This window comes from Salvelinus sp. IW2-2015, linkage group LG4q.1:29 (assembly GCF_002910315.2).
Source record: "Salvelinus sp. IW2-2015 linkage group LG4q.1:29, ASM291031v2, whole genome shotgun sequence".
In the NCBI taxonomy this organism is placed as follows: domain Eukaryota; kingdom Metazoa; phylum Chordata; class Actinopteri; order Salmoniformes; family Salmonidae; genus Salvelinus; species Salvelinus sp. IW2-2015.
Window position 1 is genome coordinate 64,417,886 of NC_036842.1, and position 14,553 is coordinate 64,432,438.

General features: G+C 44.1%; 1 protein-coding gene and 1 long non-coding RNA gene across 2 annotated transcripts; one reads left to right on the forward strand and one right to left on the reverse strand.

Moving 5' to 3' along the window:
- Nucleotides 1–271: 271 nt before the first annotated feature.
- Nucleotides 272–6,756, forward strand: LOC111962359 (heat shock factor protein 4). The gene is made up of 12 exons (XM_023985402.3): nt 272–516; nt 2,067–2,175; nt 2,355–2,482; nt 2,561–2,685; nt 3,271–3,346; nt 3,591–3,658; nt 4,943–5,042; nt 5,217–5,338; nt 5,464–5,655; nt 5,781–5,889; nt 6,078–6,143; nt 6,652–6,756. The coding sequence occupies exons 1-12, from the start codon at nt 391–393 to the stop codon at nt 6,709–6,711; spliced, it is 1,281 nt and encodes a 426-aa protein (XP_023841170.1). The 5' UTR covers nt 272–390; the 3' UTR covers nt 6,712–6,756.
- LOC111962360 (uncharacterized) lies at nt 2,408–5,879 on the reverse strand. Its single transcript, XR_002877100.2, has 3 exons — nt 5,792–5,879; nt 2,991–3,085; nt 2,408–2,495 (listed from the first exon to the last, which is right to left on the reverse strand). It is a non-coding gene; the product is annotated as an uncharacterized lncRNA (long non-coding RNA).
- Nucleotides 6,757–14,553: the final 7,797 nt, after the last annotated feature.

Consider the following 14,553-nt stretch of genomic DNA (forward strand, 5'->3'; position numbering starts at 1 on the left):
GGTCTTTGAGACAACAACTCTCCTCTTGGAACTGGTCCTGAAAAGTTGTTCTTATAGGAGTGTTTATATCTGGACATACACACACGTACTCACCAGCGCTCCTGTGCTGTATCGTATTGTTTGGTATGACAGTGTGGTATTATTTTAGGCTTTGTGATGGCCTGTATTGTTCCCCAGTGGGGTCTTTTGTGTTGGAGGGCTATGGTGACGCTGCAGGGGCAGGTTTGTGCTGACGCTGGCCTGTAGGGATGACAGAGCCTGATATGGCCGTATGACTGGTCCAGAGAGTCAGCAGCAAAGCAGCTCAGAGATGGAGTAGGACCTGTGCACGTACACACTCTCTCATACACATTCTTAATAACAGTTTGTTCATCCAACTGAAGCGCAGCCATGCAGGAATCTCCTGGCTCTATTGGTGTGGATGGAGGTTATGCCAGTAATGTGCCTGCCTTCCTCACCAAACTGTGGACCCTGGTCGAGGACCCGGACACCAACCATCTCATCTGCTGGAGTGCTGTGAGTACCTGAAGAACTGACAYTTCTGGTTGGTTAAAGAGAGTTAGCGGTCTTTCATACAGTGGAATATATTTCATGTGTTTGATATAAATTACAAGATAGAGAAGTCCTGTTTTAGTGAATATTCTACTTGTCTATTACTCAAGGATAGTTCTATGTTTGAACATCAAATCAATTGGTGACCATTTATACCCGGGTTAAAAAAACAAGATATCTGTTTAAACCTTTGGTTAACTCAACACGTGCCTGCCTTGCAATTCATCAGTGAAATTAGAAAATGCCTTTGTCTTGTTCCCTTCATAAAAGCATGGAAAATGTAATAAAAAAATGACTAGTATGTCAGCATTGTGTCTATAAAGGAGTGGTGAGACCACACACTAAGCACCCCTCGACGTCTTTGTTTTTGTACCTGATACTGTTATGCCGAAGACTCCACAATCTCGTTTACAGAGTCCTCAAAATGTAAGTGAGTAGCTATCTTTGAGAAACTTAAGAATGATTTCATCATGATCATTAGCTGATTTTGCGTGCTGGACTCATATTGAGACAGATATATTAACAATTACAACAACAACAAAAAATCGAAATAATTTGGCCAACCTGTTTTAACACTAAAATAATGTGACACTGCAGGGCTCTTCAACCTTTTCTTGCACAGAATGAAACAAAGTTGTATTTCCGACATCACAACTAGGAAGTTCTGATGAGCACGTGAATGCAGGATAGCTTCACCGCTACATGGCAAAACAGTTCTGTTTAAAACACTACCAAGATTTGAATTTAGTTCAACTACCACCAAKTAGTTTAATTACTAGTTTAACTACATGTAGTTCACTAGGCTACTCCACAACACTGATCTAGAAAGGTAACACATTTTCACTTATAGCAGCTGTTTAGCTTGTTAAACAAAGATTAGCCATAGGTTGGCAAAAAAATGTATATCCAAGTCAAKAAATAAAGTTGTCATCATTAGAAAGAAGACATGATCCTCTTTTCTACTGAAAATGTATTTATTCTGTTGTTGCTAGCAATATTCATAAAGACATTGGAGGGGAATTCTCTACAAATATTTTCGCTGACCCCAGGTTGATTACCTCTGTGCTACTAGACTTTGACTAAGTGACAAAAGTCCATAATCTTGTCATTGATTTACTGTTAAATAGGTTGTGTACAGCTTACTGATAAATGTGTTTCTCCCTCAACTTTCATTTCAGCTTTTAGCATACTTAAATTCTAAGAAATGAAAAAGGGAAGTGGCTAAGATTCCCCTGTCTGCTCGAATCCAGAGTCTTTTCAAAAAGAACTAGCATATGCAAGTAAATATTTAATATGGACTTCTTGTTGTAAAGCAAATAAGACTTCCTATTTGATCAACCTTCACATGATTTATAGGACTGAGCCTTATATGGTTTTGACACTAACGTCCTTGACTAAAAAGCATTAATCTGTGTCTGGAAAACTGGTTCTGAATGTTGAATTGAGGTAGTCAATGGCCAATCAGTGGTTCATAGAACTTAAACACAWACCCCTATTTTGGTTCTGTCCCTCAGACTGGAACCAGCTTCCATGTTTTTGACCAGGGCAGGTTTGCCAAGGAGGTGCTGCCAAAGTACTTCAAACATAACAACATGGCCAGCTTTGTCCGTCAGCTCAACATGTGTGAGTACCTCTCCTCATCACTAAAGAATAAAGACCCTCTCGGATATTTAGCAGTATTTAGAAGTGAATAGTGTAGGAATGACTTGTGTAGGTACTGTAGGATAGGCATTCATTTGAGTGTTTGTGCCTCTGGAGGTGTGTGTGTTGTTGTGTGCCGCTAACTGTGGACTGGTGTGCAGATGGCTTCAGGAAGGTGGTGAACATAGAGCAGAGTGGCCTGGTGAAGCCAGAGCGAGACGACACAGAGTTCCAGCACCTCTACTTCCTGCAAGGCCACGAACACTTGCTGGAGCACATCAAGAGGAAGGTGAGACAGAAACCTAGGAAATAAAACACACACACACACCAACAAAGTACACATGGTAAGACCTCTGTGTGTGTTTAGGTCTCAATTGTGAAAAGTGAAGAGACTAAAGTACGACAGGAGGACTTGAGTAAGCTGCTGTATGAGGTGCAGATGCTGCGCAGTCAACAAGAGAACATGGAGTGTCAGATGCAAGACATGAAACAGTAAGTAGGAAGAACAGTGTGCTGATACAACGCATCAATCATAACTACATCCACAATGTATGACACATGCTAAATCAATACAGTTACAAATATCAGTACTGTAGTTGGTTTAATGCTATGAAATTTAGTTTGAGGCACTGAACTGGGACAAAACATATTACTAATCATACTAAGCCATATGCAACAGAGTCAAAGCAACTCATAGTCCATCCTCAGTAGTCCATGCATTGTCCCTGGCCGCATTGTATGTTCCAATGGTTTGGTCTATTGTCTACATTGGTTGAAGAGAACATTCAGCTGCTCACCTGACCGTTGCGCCCTATAATAGTGTCCGGCGTGCTGGTCAGGTGCATGCGTCAGGTAGCAGTACAGGTGGTCTTGTCATATGTCTCTGTCTGATCTGGAATAGGTGGATGACATTTGGCTGAGCACTCAGATATGACACATCAGGGTGAACAGGCTGAAATCMGAGCATTGCCTAGTCACACCATTTAATCACACATAGATCACACACATGCGGGGTGGTGAGTGARGGGGTGGATAATGAAGTGGTGAATGTCACAGTGGTCTGTCTTACTCCTCCAGGCAGAATGAGGTGCTGTGGAGAGAGGTGGTCTCACTGAGACAGAACCACACCCAGCAGCAGAAAGTCATGAACAAGGTGAGAACCTCTGAACAAACATGACAATACAGTGTGTGTGTGTGTGTGTGTGTGTGTGTGTGTGTGTGTGTGTGTGTGTGTGTGTGTTAGAGAGCGAGCGACAGGGGAGAGTCAAAGTGTGTTACTTTGGGCGCAAATCTCAGAAACCCAGACGGCGGAACATTGGTACATTGTAAGAGGCAACCCGTCTGTCTAGAAAACTACTTAGTGCTGGCTCATTCTCTTTTTTTTTTGCTCCTTTTAGCTGATTCAGTTCCTATTCAGCCAGATGCAATCAAACACACCCAGCACTGTAGGAATGAAGAGAAAGCTGTGAGTATACTGCTTCTCTTTGTAGTGCGTGCCCACAACACACACACACGTACACACACAAAGGCTAAGATTAACAATACATGCACTCAAAACCACACACACAAAACACACCTGTATGTACATACACTCATTACACACACACTAACAAAATCGACAATGTAAACACAAACACTGCAGTGGGAACGGCCAACTCAGCTGGATGTGGTCAGCTGACATGCACAATCACAGTTGAGATGAATGGAGCTGAATGCTGAATCAGACCTACTGAGCTCTAAGCCCCTCACACACACCACACACCACACACACACAAATCACTCACCCCCCCCCCCTCCCATCCTCTCACACCCACACCACTCCACTTAACCAGGGCGCATGACCCTCTATCCTCTAAGAGAAATGCACTGTCACGTTGTGTGACCCGTGTGAACCAAATCGGTCGAAGGACAAGGCAAAGTCCCATGCAACGCTCATATGTTCGCAGGTAGCCTAGTGGTTAGAGCATTGGGCCAGTAACCAAAAGGTTGCTGGATCGAATCCCAGAGCTGACAAGGTAAAACATCTGTCGTTCTGCCCCTGATCAAGGCAGTTAACCCATTAGAAGACGTGGATGTCGATTATGGCAGCTCCTCTCTGATTCAGAGGGGTTGGGTTAAATGCGGAAGACATATTTCAGTTGAATGCAATCAGTTGTACAACTGACTAGGTATGCCCTTTTCTCTCATTACAGCTGTCATGTCCATAACACCTAAAGATTTACAATCACAACTGACTCTACATTAACTGGACATTGTTCACATTCATCACTGTGGCATAGCTGTGTTCTACAATACAATTCATGTTGTCATTGTGCCCTGCTGTTTGTGCTTAGTATTGGTTGCAGTAAATTAAACTGATAGAGATATGGCATTGTGTACACAGCCTTGGTAAAATAGAAACAGTAGTGGCTGGTATAAGATGAAAGAAATAAAATATCACAAGTCAATTACATAGTAATTACACTAACATACATTTAACTTTTCTCAGTGGTTGAAAAGCAAGTGGGTTATTCTACGTGTTCTACAGAAGCCAAGCTAGTTTCTCAATACGACCACTGCTTTCTTAGTCCCCCTTGCAATAGAGGTTACAGTTACTTCCCCTTATCCTTGGCTCTCATCCAGTAAAGACGAGCAGACACGGCTCTCTATGGCTCTGTCAGTTCCATGGCATGTCATTGCACAAGAGTATTTCCATTGACTCGCATTGTTTTCTCAATATTCCCCTCATGGTGATGCCTGGCCCACCCAGTCCACTCATGTTGGATGTTGGCTCCACCACACCCCCAGCCTCTAAGTTCAGTCATAGCCACCAAATGGAGTCCCTGCATGAGCCCTTCTATATCCAATCGGTGAGAACCCACTCTACCTTTTTGCTAGTTGTACTGCATTTATAGTTTCCATTTAGCATTGGGACATTATGATTATCATAAAATAAAGCCCTTTATATTTTGAACTGCATAGTGACTGTCAGGCTGTGAGCTTCACAACCCTTTCATCAAACTCTTACTGCTCCTTCTCTACAGCCATCTACAGAAACTGCCTCTTGCTCCAATAGTGCAATGACAGGAGGACCAATCATATCAGACRTWACRGAAATGTCACAACCCACCAACATGGCCATTCAAATGCAAACAGAGGAGACAAGGTGAGGATCAAAGGTCAAAGTCACCTTTTATCCTGTAGTGATTTCCAAAGTAAAAAAATCCAGTATCTAGTCTTATTCAGCAGGACTGATATAAACAGATAAGACTGCTGTGTTTCCCCACACAGGGATAAGTGTATGATGCTGATCAAAGAGGAACCAGTGAGCCCAGGGGTGCGAGGCCGGGGGGAGGGTGTTCCACTGGGCTCCTGYGAGGTGTGTTCTGAACCCCCTGTCCTCCATGTTGCCATGGTACAGTCCGTCCTGGAGGGCAGAGGGTCTGGAGCAGAGAGGAGGAGCAAGAGACCTGCTCTGGAAAGGTACACCCCCCCCCCCCCACACACACACACAGAGAAACAGCAACAGCTCTACATTGTTTTATTACATATTAATGTATTGTTTTCAAGTGTAGCCCAAGTAGTGTGATATGGTGTGTGTGTTGTAGACCAGAAGTACCTGATGCTGTAGAGAATGTGGACATGAGTCTGGAGGACCTGCAGCTTCTCCTGAGGACCCACCAGCAAAGTGTGGAGCCCACCGCTGCTGTCATAGATGTGAGTAGGACACTCCGAAGCTTTGGCAGACAGTGTGTTTAAAGCCTGTCTCCCGGAAGCATGGGGGAAACAACGTTACTGCAGAAACAGGCATAATAGTTCCCATGTGAAGTTTCTCTTCAATAGATAAGAGTGATAACAGTGATCACAGCAGCTCATACTGATATGACGCTGTTCTGTCTTTACAGCCATTCAATTTCAACCTGCCCTTGAGTGAGTGGAACTTTAATGATATGGAGTCCAACCTAAAATCAGTGAGTAGAATATGTTTATGGTGTTTGAATTAGCTCTGCACAGATATTATATCTTGAAGTGTAGTTATATATTCAGTGAAATCAACCAGTCAGTAAAGTCAACACAAGTTATGAGTTACTGTGATTTTCCACTAGTTGCCACAGTTAAAATGGTTAAGTTAAAATGGTACATATCGTAAAATTCTGTCTTAATATAAGGTTAGCAGTGTGGTTTAGGTTAGGGTTAAGATTAGGTTTAAAATCAGATTTTAAGAAAAAWWRTWGAACTAGGCTGGGTTTGACTTTGTCTGTGGTAACTAGTGACGACCATTACTGTGTCAGCCATAAATGACTGGCTTTAGTCAGACAAAGGCAGGTAATGGTAAAACAACTTGTCAACATTTGACCTCACTTCTTGGGAGTATGAATCAGTGTGTGCTGTGAAGGTAGCCTCTCTGTAGTTGGTTTATAGTACTGGTCAGKGTTGTCTTTAGTAGTATCTAATCCCCCCATGAAACACGTGTTCCAGTACATGTTTCAGAGCCAGGAGGCAGAGGCTTACCCCAACGCTGGATGTGAGGAACAGTAACGGCTTGACAGATCAGCTGACACAGGCTAGTCCTGAAAAATAAAGGTACAGTAAGTCATTTTTTGTGGGTATCTGTACTTTACTATTTATATTTGACAACTTTTACTCCACTACATTCCTAAGAAAAKATWGACTTTTTACTCTCATACATTTYCCCTGACACCCAAAAGTACTCGCTACATTTGGAATGCTTAGCAGRACAGGAAAATGGCCCAATTCACACACTTMTCAAGAGAACACGTGGTCATCCCTACTGCCTCTGATCTAGCRGACTCRMTAAACACAAATACTTCGTTTGTAAATKATGTAAGTGTTGGAGGGTGCCCCTCGCTATCCAGACATTTTTAAACAAGAAAGCCATGCTGTCTGGTTTGCTTAATATAAGGAGTTTAAGTGATTTATAGCATTTACATTTGATACTAATGTATATTTTAGCAATTGCAGTTACTTTTGATACTTAAGTATATTTAAAACCAAATACTTTTAGACTTTTACTCAATTATTTTACTGAGTGACTTTCACTTTTACTTGAGTCATTTTCTATGCAATATTTACTCAATATTTACTCATTTACTCAAGTATGACAATTGGGTACACTTTGAACCACAGGCCATTTCTAGAACGGGTTCTTTGTGCGTAGTTTAATGATTATATGGGCAGCAGTGGTGTGTATTCGTGGATGCCAAGGGAAGCCAGGCTTCCCCCCCAAAAAATGACCAAGAAAAAAACATAACAATTATTTTTTTAGTCTCTCWGTGTTTCATAAATGTCCTTAAATTCGCAAGAGGCTGAACGTATCTTACCGGAGGAAACATCCAAGCGACCGAAACAGCGCCCCTCTGTCTCTGTATGTGTAGCCCATCTATGCTGTCTGATCAAAAAGAGTATGACATTGTTGCCGTCTGTAGCATTGAATGCAAGGGAAGCCAGCGAGCATTTGGCCTCCCTTGATCATTCTTTAAATAAAATAATAGCCAATCAGCATTGCGCTAAACTGCCTGAGTTCAGCTGTGAATGGTACTGGCGCACCAAAAAAAAGTGTCAAGGGAAGCCAGTTTGCATTTGGCTTCACACCATTCACATATGAAGCCAAACAACATTGACATAACTTGAATTGTTACAACTCATTGTGTCATTGTCCTCCGGTAGCTAGCTAGCTAAAATCGTCCCTTTCCTAAATTAGCCATGGATGGAGATAGGGATTTGGGCTTGTGGTTTTACTTAATTCTCTGTACTGGCCAATGATTATAACGGTGATTCTGATCAAACCGTAAATGCATAAATTGAGCCCCTGGCCTGAGAGAATGGAAGTTCAACATGTCGCTAGCTAATGTATATGTAGTTAACTAGCTGGCCTGGCGCATCGTTGCTCATGAAAGGAAGTTAGGCTAGTGAGCAAGCATTTTAGCCAAGTAACCTAGGACAACAAAAACTAAAAGCGTGTATGACAAAGTCATAGACCGTTTAGGGTGAGTCAACATGTTTTTTCCACTTACAGACAGACAGACCGACAGCAAGCAGGACCGTGTACAGCCACATCATATTTAGCTTACGTTGATTGGACTAAACAGTTTTTGGTATATTTTAGTTGTCAATGTATTAGACTAAATATAGGTGATTAGATGATGAAATTGTGCTGGAATAGTGGAGGCAGTGCCTGTTTTCTTTGACACTTGCGGTAACTCGTGGTTCTAAATCAATAGTTGTTTAGTAGTCCGAAAATGTCAAACATTACCTTGCTTGACCGTGCCGTAGGTCATGTAACTGTTTGTTACATGCAATATGTTTTGTGGACTTCACCGGACATATGTTGTTCTCCGGTTTTGTGATGAAACAAAAGTTTATTCTGCCACTGTCTTCTTATTGTCTCGGCCTTAGTTCATATGCCTTCACACTGAAATATAGACCTAACAGGTTATAGAGCAAACAACGCAATAGGTTGTAATATGGCAGTTTTTTTCCCCTGGCTTGGCTTCCCCAATGATTTTACCCACACACCACTACTGATGGACAGCTCAGTTGGTACTGAGAATAGAAAATATTTACMTTTCTTTTGTGTTTCCACTCTTGGCCAGAAAACAAGACATTCCTCAAGGCTCTCAGATGTGTTCCATCCCCAGTCGTCACGTCTTAGATCCAGCGCACCTGACCCAATGTGAGCAGAGCAGGAGGGATTCCTGTCACTCAGAGCTCTGTGGGCCCACCTTCCATCCACCAGAGTGTCAGCTCTGGGGAGTTTTTTTCAGAAGCACCATATGGCTTTTCAGAGAACCAGAGGTTAATTTATTTGGAATTATTCAGACCCGGGCAGTTTTCACTTCAAAGGCTGATCCGCAGGACATCCTGACATACGCAATGGCTTCTCTCCTAAAGCTGGACTGAGCTACATTTGGAGTSCCTGACTGAGGGACTTCAACTCATGAAAGACCAACCGACCAGTTGATATTTCAAGGATAAATTCCTAGCACAGAATTGGAGTACAACCAGCAAGTTCTACTATTCTCTGCCATCATGCCAGTGGTAGTATGCAAAGTTGCATTATACCAAAGTGGCCCAAGTTTGTAAGCACTTTAGTCTGTGTGGGAGAGTTTATGCTTGTGGCGCTGATTTATTTCCCAAATAGCCCATTTGTTATGAAAATTATATTATTGTGCAAATACTATATTTGTATTTCAAAATGATATTCATAAGATTACAGAAATAGTGTTCTCTTCTGTATGTTTTAATGTGAGAGGTCTAGGAAATATTTGATAGACTTCCCATTTGAAAAAACAATGAAGACACCATACATACATTGCTGTTTTGCACAATTTGTAACACAATTTATTCTTAATCACAATCCATATATTTCCCTTGAAACAGTGCATTTGTGCACTCCTGTGCACAAGAGTAACTTAGACAAATTGTTAAATACTGTGCATTAGTAAAATTTAGAACAAGAGGTAGATGACCCAACTTCAGCTGGAGTTTAGATAAGATCAATGTGTAGACTCACTAAACAGAGAGGAAAGAGAGATGTACTAGTGTCACTAAACCCGTGTYTGTCTGTCTTTTTTCTTCCATCCATATAACTTTCTAGCTACCACATCTCTCTTTTCTTCTGACTAGTTTAACATTATTTATTATAGATAAACATTATGACCTTCCATTGATTTTAGTGGTGGATAGAGGCAAAGTAACGTTTGATTTCAAGACAGATGAAGAGCCTCCCTAGAGCATTTGGACTCTACGATGCCTCCATTTGTTTCAGAGACAGGCCAAATCCCATATTGGGATTATACACAATATACAAACAAAAGTATGTGGACACCCCTTCAAATTAGTGTATTCAGCTATTTCAGCCAGACCCGTTGCTGACAGGTGCATATAATAGAGGACACAGCCATGCAGTCTCAATAGACRAACATTGGCAGTAGACTGGYCTTACTGAAGAGCTCAGTGACTTTCAATGTGGCACCGTCACCGCCACCTTTCCAGCAATCAGTTCGTCAAATTTCTGCCCTGCTAGAGCTGCCCCGCTAGAGCTGCCCAGGTCAACTGTACGCAATGTAATTGTGAAGTGGAAACGTCTAGGAGCAACAACGGCTTAGCCGCGAAGTGGTAGGACACACAAGCTCACAGAACAGGACCGCCGAGTGCTGAAGTGCATAGCACGTAAAAATCATCTGTCCTCGGTTGCAACTCACACTACCAAGTTCCGAACTGCCTCTGGAAGCAACGTCAGCACAATAACTGTTCTTCGGGAGCTTCATGAAATAGGTTTCCATGACAAAGCAGCCGCACGCACACAAGCCTAGGATCACAATGTGGAATACCAAGCGTCGGCTGGAGTTGTGTAAAGCTCGCCACCATTGGACTCTGGAGCAGTGGAAATGCGTTCTCTGGAGTGATGCATCACGCTTCACCATCTGGCAGTCCGACAGACAAATCAGGGTTTGGAGGATGCCAGGAGAACGCTAYCTACCCCAATGCATAGTGTCAACTGTAAAGTTTGGTGAAGGAGGAATAATGGTCTGGGGCTGTTCATGGTTCGGGCTAGGCCTCTTAGTTCCAGTGAAGGAAAATCTTAATGCTACAGCATACAATGACATTCTAGATGATTCTGTGCTTCCAACTTTGTGGCAACAGTTTGGGGAAGGCCCCCTGTTTCAGCATGACAATGCCCCTGTGCACAAAGCAAGGCCCATACAGAAATGGTTTGTGGAGATCGGTGTGGGAGATCTTGACTTGACTGGCCTGAGCAGAGCTCTGACCTCAACCCCATCGAACACTTTTGGGATGAATTGGAACGCAGACTGTGAGCCAGGCCTAATCGCCCAACATCAGTACCCAACCTCACTGATGGCTGAATGGAAGCAAGTCCCTGCAGCAATGTTCTAACATCTAGTGGAAAGCCTTCCCAGAAGAGTGGAGGCTGTTATAGCAGCAAATAGGGGACGCACTCCATATTAATGCCCATGATTTTGGAATGAGATGTTCGACGAGCAGGTGTCCACATACTTTTGGTCATGTAGTGTATCTTTCTTATACAAACTCCAGAAGGTATGGATGTGGACTGATGATGTAGGAGGGGGGTGCAATAACCCCCCCCCCCCCCCCCTCTTTCTCAATGATCTGAGCAGGCTCATATGATTTTGATAGACATCCTATATTCCTCAGATAATTTGGAATTTCTGGAAAACCATTAGAATCTGAAGAAACACCAGTGCACTTCCTTTGACTGTGGAGGACACATCTACATGGAAAACAGCCCAGGTCTTGACAATCTTCCTTTTGAACTGATAATACTATACTGTGCAATATTACAAAGTTGTGAGAATTCACAAGGTTGCAATACATCAATGACCCTTGGAATGTATAAAGTAACTGTATCAGAGGCTGCATCATAAGTAACACCTGTAGACTATAATCTTAGAAGAGGGAAATGTAAGGTGGCGTATAATTGAAATTGCACTAAGAATTATCATTGTATTAGATTTARCAGTGTTCATTTAGACTTAGTATTTATCAGTGTTTTCTTTATTACTGAAATATGAGTGTTTCTCTGATTTGCTAGGAGTGATACTTTACATTCAATTGGCGTTGTATTTATTTTTTATTAATTTGCACTGATCGGATGTTGATGATCAGATGTTTTTAAATATACATAATGCTTGTCAAGATTGCAGACTCATCCAAGTATTACATTTTTTTTGATTAATCATCTTCTGTAACAAAAGAAATCCATGGTTATAATGCATCATTGTCTATGGCTTTGCAAGGACAGTGTTGTACATGGGCAGAACTGGACTAAAGTCACAATGAAATGTATGCAATGACAATAAACGTGAGCATTTTACAAGTGCTCTCATTTGTGTGTGGGGAAGAGGGAGGGTTGGAATGAAATTATAGTATTTTACCAAAAAGAGGCCTATCATGAAATTATAGTATTTTACCAAAAAGAGGCCTATCATGAAATTATAGTATTTTACCAAAAAGAGGCCTATCATGAAATTATAGTATTTTCTAATGTATATGTGATCAGTTAATTTTTTTCTAAGCAGCATAATTATTTTACATGATTTCTGTAAGAACTATATGATAGCTGTTAACTCATCAATAATGTAAGGAAAAAGCCCTCCCGTGTGGCGCAGTGGTCCAGCCTAAGTGTATGTAAACTTCCGACTTCAACTGTATACATTTTCATGAATCAAGGGACGGGTTGGAATGTCTGACTGGAATATGGGGCAAACCTACATTTTTTTTTCTAAATTTGAGGTGTTTGAATTCGTTGATTAAATGCGAGACATGATTGTTTGGTTGCAKGACACGGGACAAAGAGCCAAAATGCAGGACTGTCCCGCACAATCTGGGACATTTGGTCGCCCTGGACTGCCATACGATCTGCACCCACGTCAAAAGACGAGGCATCCATTCAGATTTGGCTCAAAGCGTCACATTTGAATAAATCCCAGAAACTACCCTCAATTGCTCTTTTCACTTTGTGGACAGGAAACCTACAGAGGAGCACCCTATTGCAGAAAAGTATTGTAATGACCTGACTAGATCATAATGAACAATTGTCCAGACAGAGGCTTGAGTTTGCGAATTGACGGTTTATTAAACAACTTTACACAGGCTACTGTTTGGGCCGTAGCACACGCCAAATAGATGACAGATAACCCACAAGCCAATCGTGACCTTCTCTTGTGAAGCCCAGACGTAAGAGAGAGAGAACAAAGGCTGAACCTGGTCTTAACTTCCAATGCTCCACCCCCCTGCCCAACCCCCCTCCACGCCACTCCGCCAACCACCAGGATGCCCGGCATCAGAACATTCCAGGCATTCCCGTGATTGGCAGATAGCAGGTTGATTGACATGTCGGACCCCGCGAACACCGGGTACTGGTCAGTACAACACAACCACCTCCTAGCCTAACACATAACACACAGCTGTCTGTGCGGGTCGCTACACACCCCCCCACCACAAAGTCCCTCGTCCCCGAGGGTACAAACAAAGTCTCTGAAGCGACCCGGAGGTCTCCTTTGCCTGCGTGGCCGTGATGGTCGCAGAGTGCCCCTCTGGGAACCAGGGGATGAAGGCAGGGATATGGGGGACAAGGAAGCGGGAACGGGTAATACAGTCCGTGGCTCTGGGAACCACGCGGTGACACAGGGGGGGAGACAGGGGGAGTGGGCTGTCTGGAGCCTTGCTGCGGCACCTGAGGGTGGGTGCCTGGAGAATGTCATTGCCAGAGAGGGGAATTGTGGGGGTTCCTGGGGTTTGGGAGAAGAGGCCCTCTGTATGGGGCTAACCTGTCCCGGTGCAGCGCCACCTTTCTCCCCCTGGGAGGAAGCTGCACCCGGTACACAACCTCCCCTACCCTCTCCAGGACACTGCAGGGTCCCACCCAGTGACTGTCCAACTTGGGGCATCTGCCTTTTTCCTTAGGGGCTGTAGACCCGACCAGCTCCCCAGCCACAAAGTGCCTTCCCCGGGTGTGCACGTCATAGTTCCTTTTCTGCCTCACACCTGCATTCACCAGCTGCTCTCTGGCGAAGGTGTGGGCTGTTCCAGGCGGTCCTGGAGTCTCCGGGCATACTCCGGCCCCGGAGGAACATGAGGGCTATCCAGGGGCCGACCAAACGCCATCTCCGCAGGGGTGCGGATCTCTCTCCCCAGCATGAGGAGGGCAGGCGTGCAGGAGGTGGAGGCTTGGACAGCGGAGCGGCATGCCATGGAGACCATAGGCAGGTGCTGTTCCCAGTCACGCTGGTGTTTGGAAGAGACGATGGCCAGCTGCTGTCCAAGCGTTTTGTTGAAGCGCTCCACAAGGCCATCACTCTTGAGGATGGAGAGGAGTAGTGCGGGTCTTGTGCATACCCAGCCTCTCACACATTGGGCGAACACACGGGACTCAAAGTTTCTGCCTTGGTCGCTGTGGATGGACTCTGCAGCTCCAAACCTGCTGAACATCCCCGCTGTCAGGGCGTCGACGATGGGCTCTGCCTCCTGGTCAGGCAGAGCATAGGCCTCGGGCCATTTTGTGAAATAGTCCATGGCCGTGAGCACCCAGCGGTTTCCACTGTCTGTGGTGGGGAACGGCCCAACTACATCCACTCCCACCCTCTCCATGGGAGCCCCCACTGGGAACTGTTGGAGCTGAGCATGAGAGCGGCCTGGGGGCCCTTTCTCGCTGTGCAGTTGTCACAGCGGCGACAAAAGTCCTCCACATCCCTCTTGTGCTGCCCCAGTAGAAGCCCTGACGGAGACGGCGCATGTTTTTGTGACCCCAAAGTGTCCAGTCCCACCCCCCCATGAGTACTCTGGAGCACAGCCTCCCGCAATGCTTTTGGGACCACC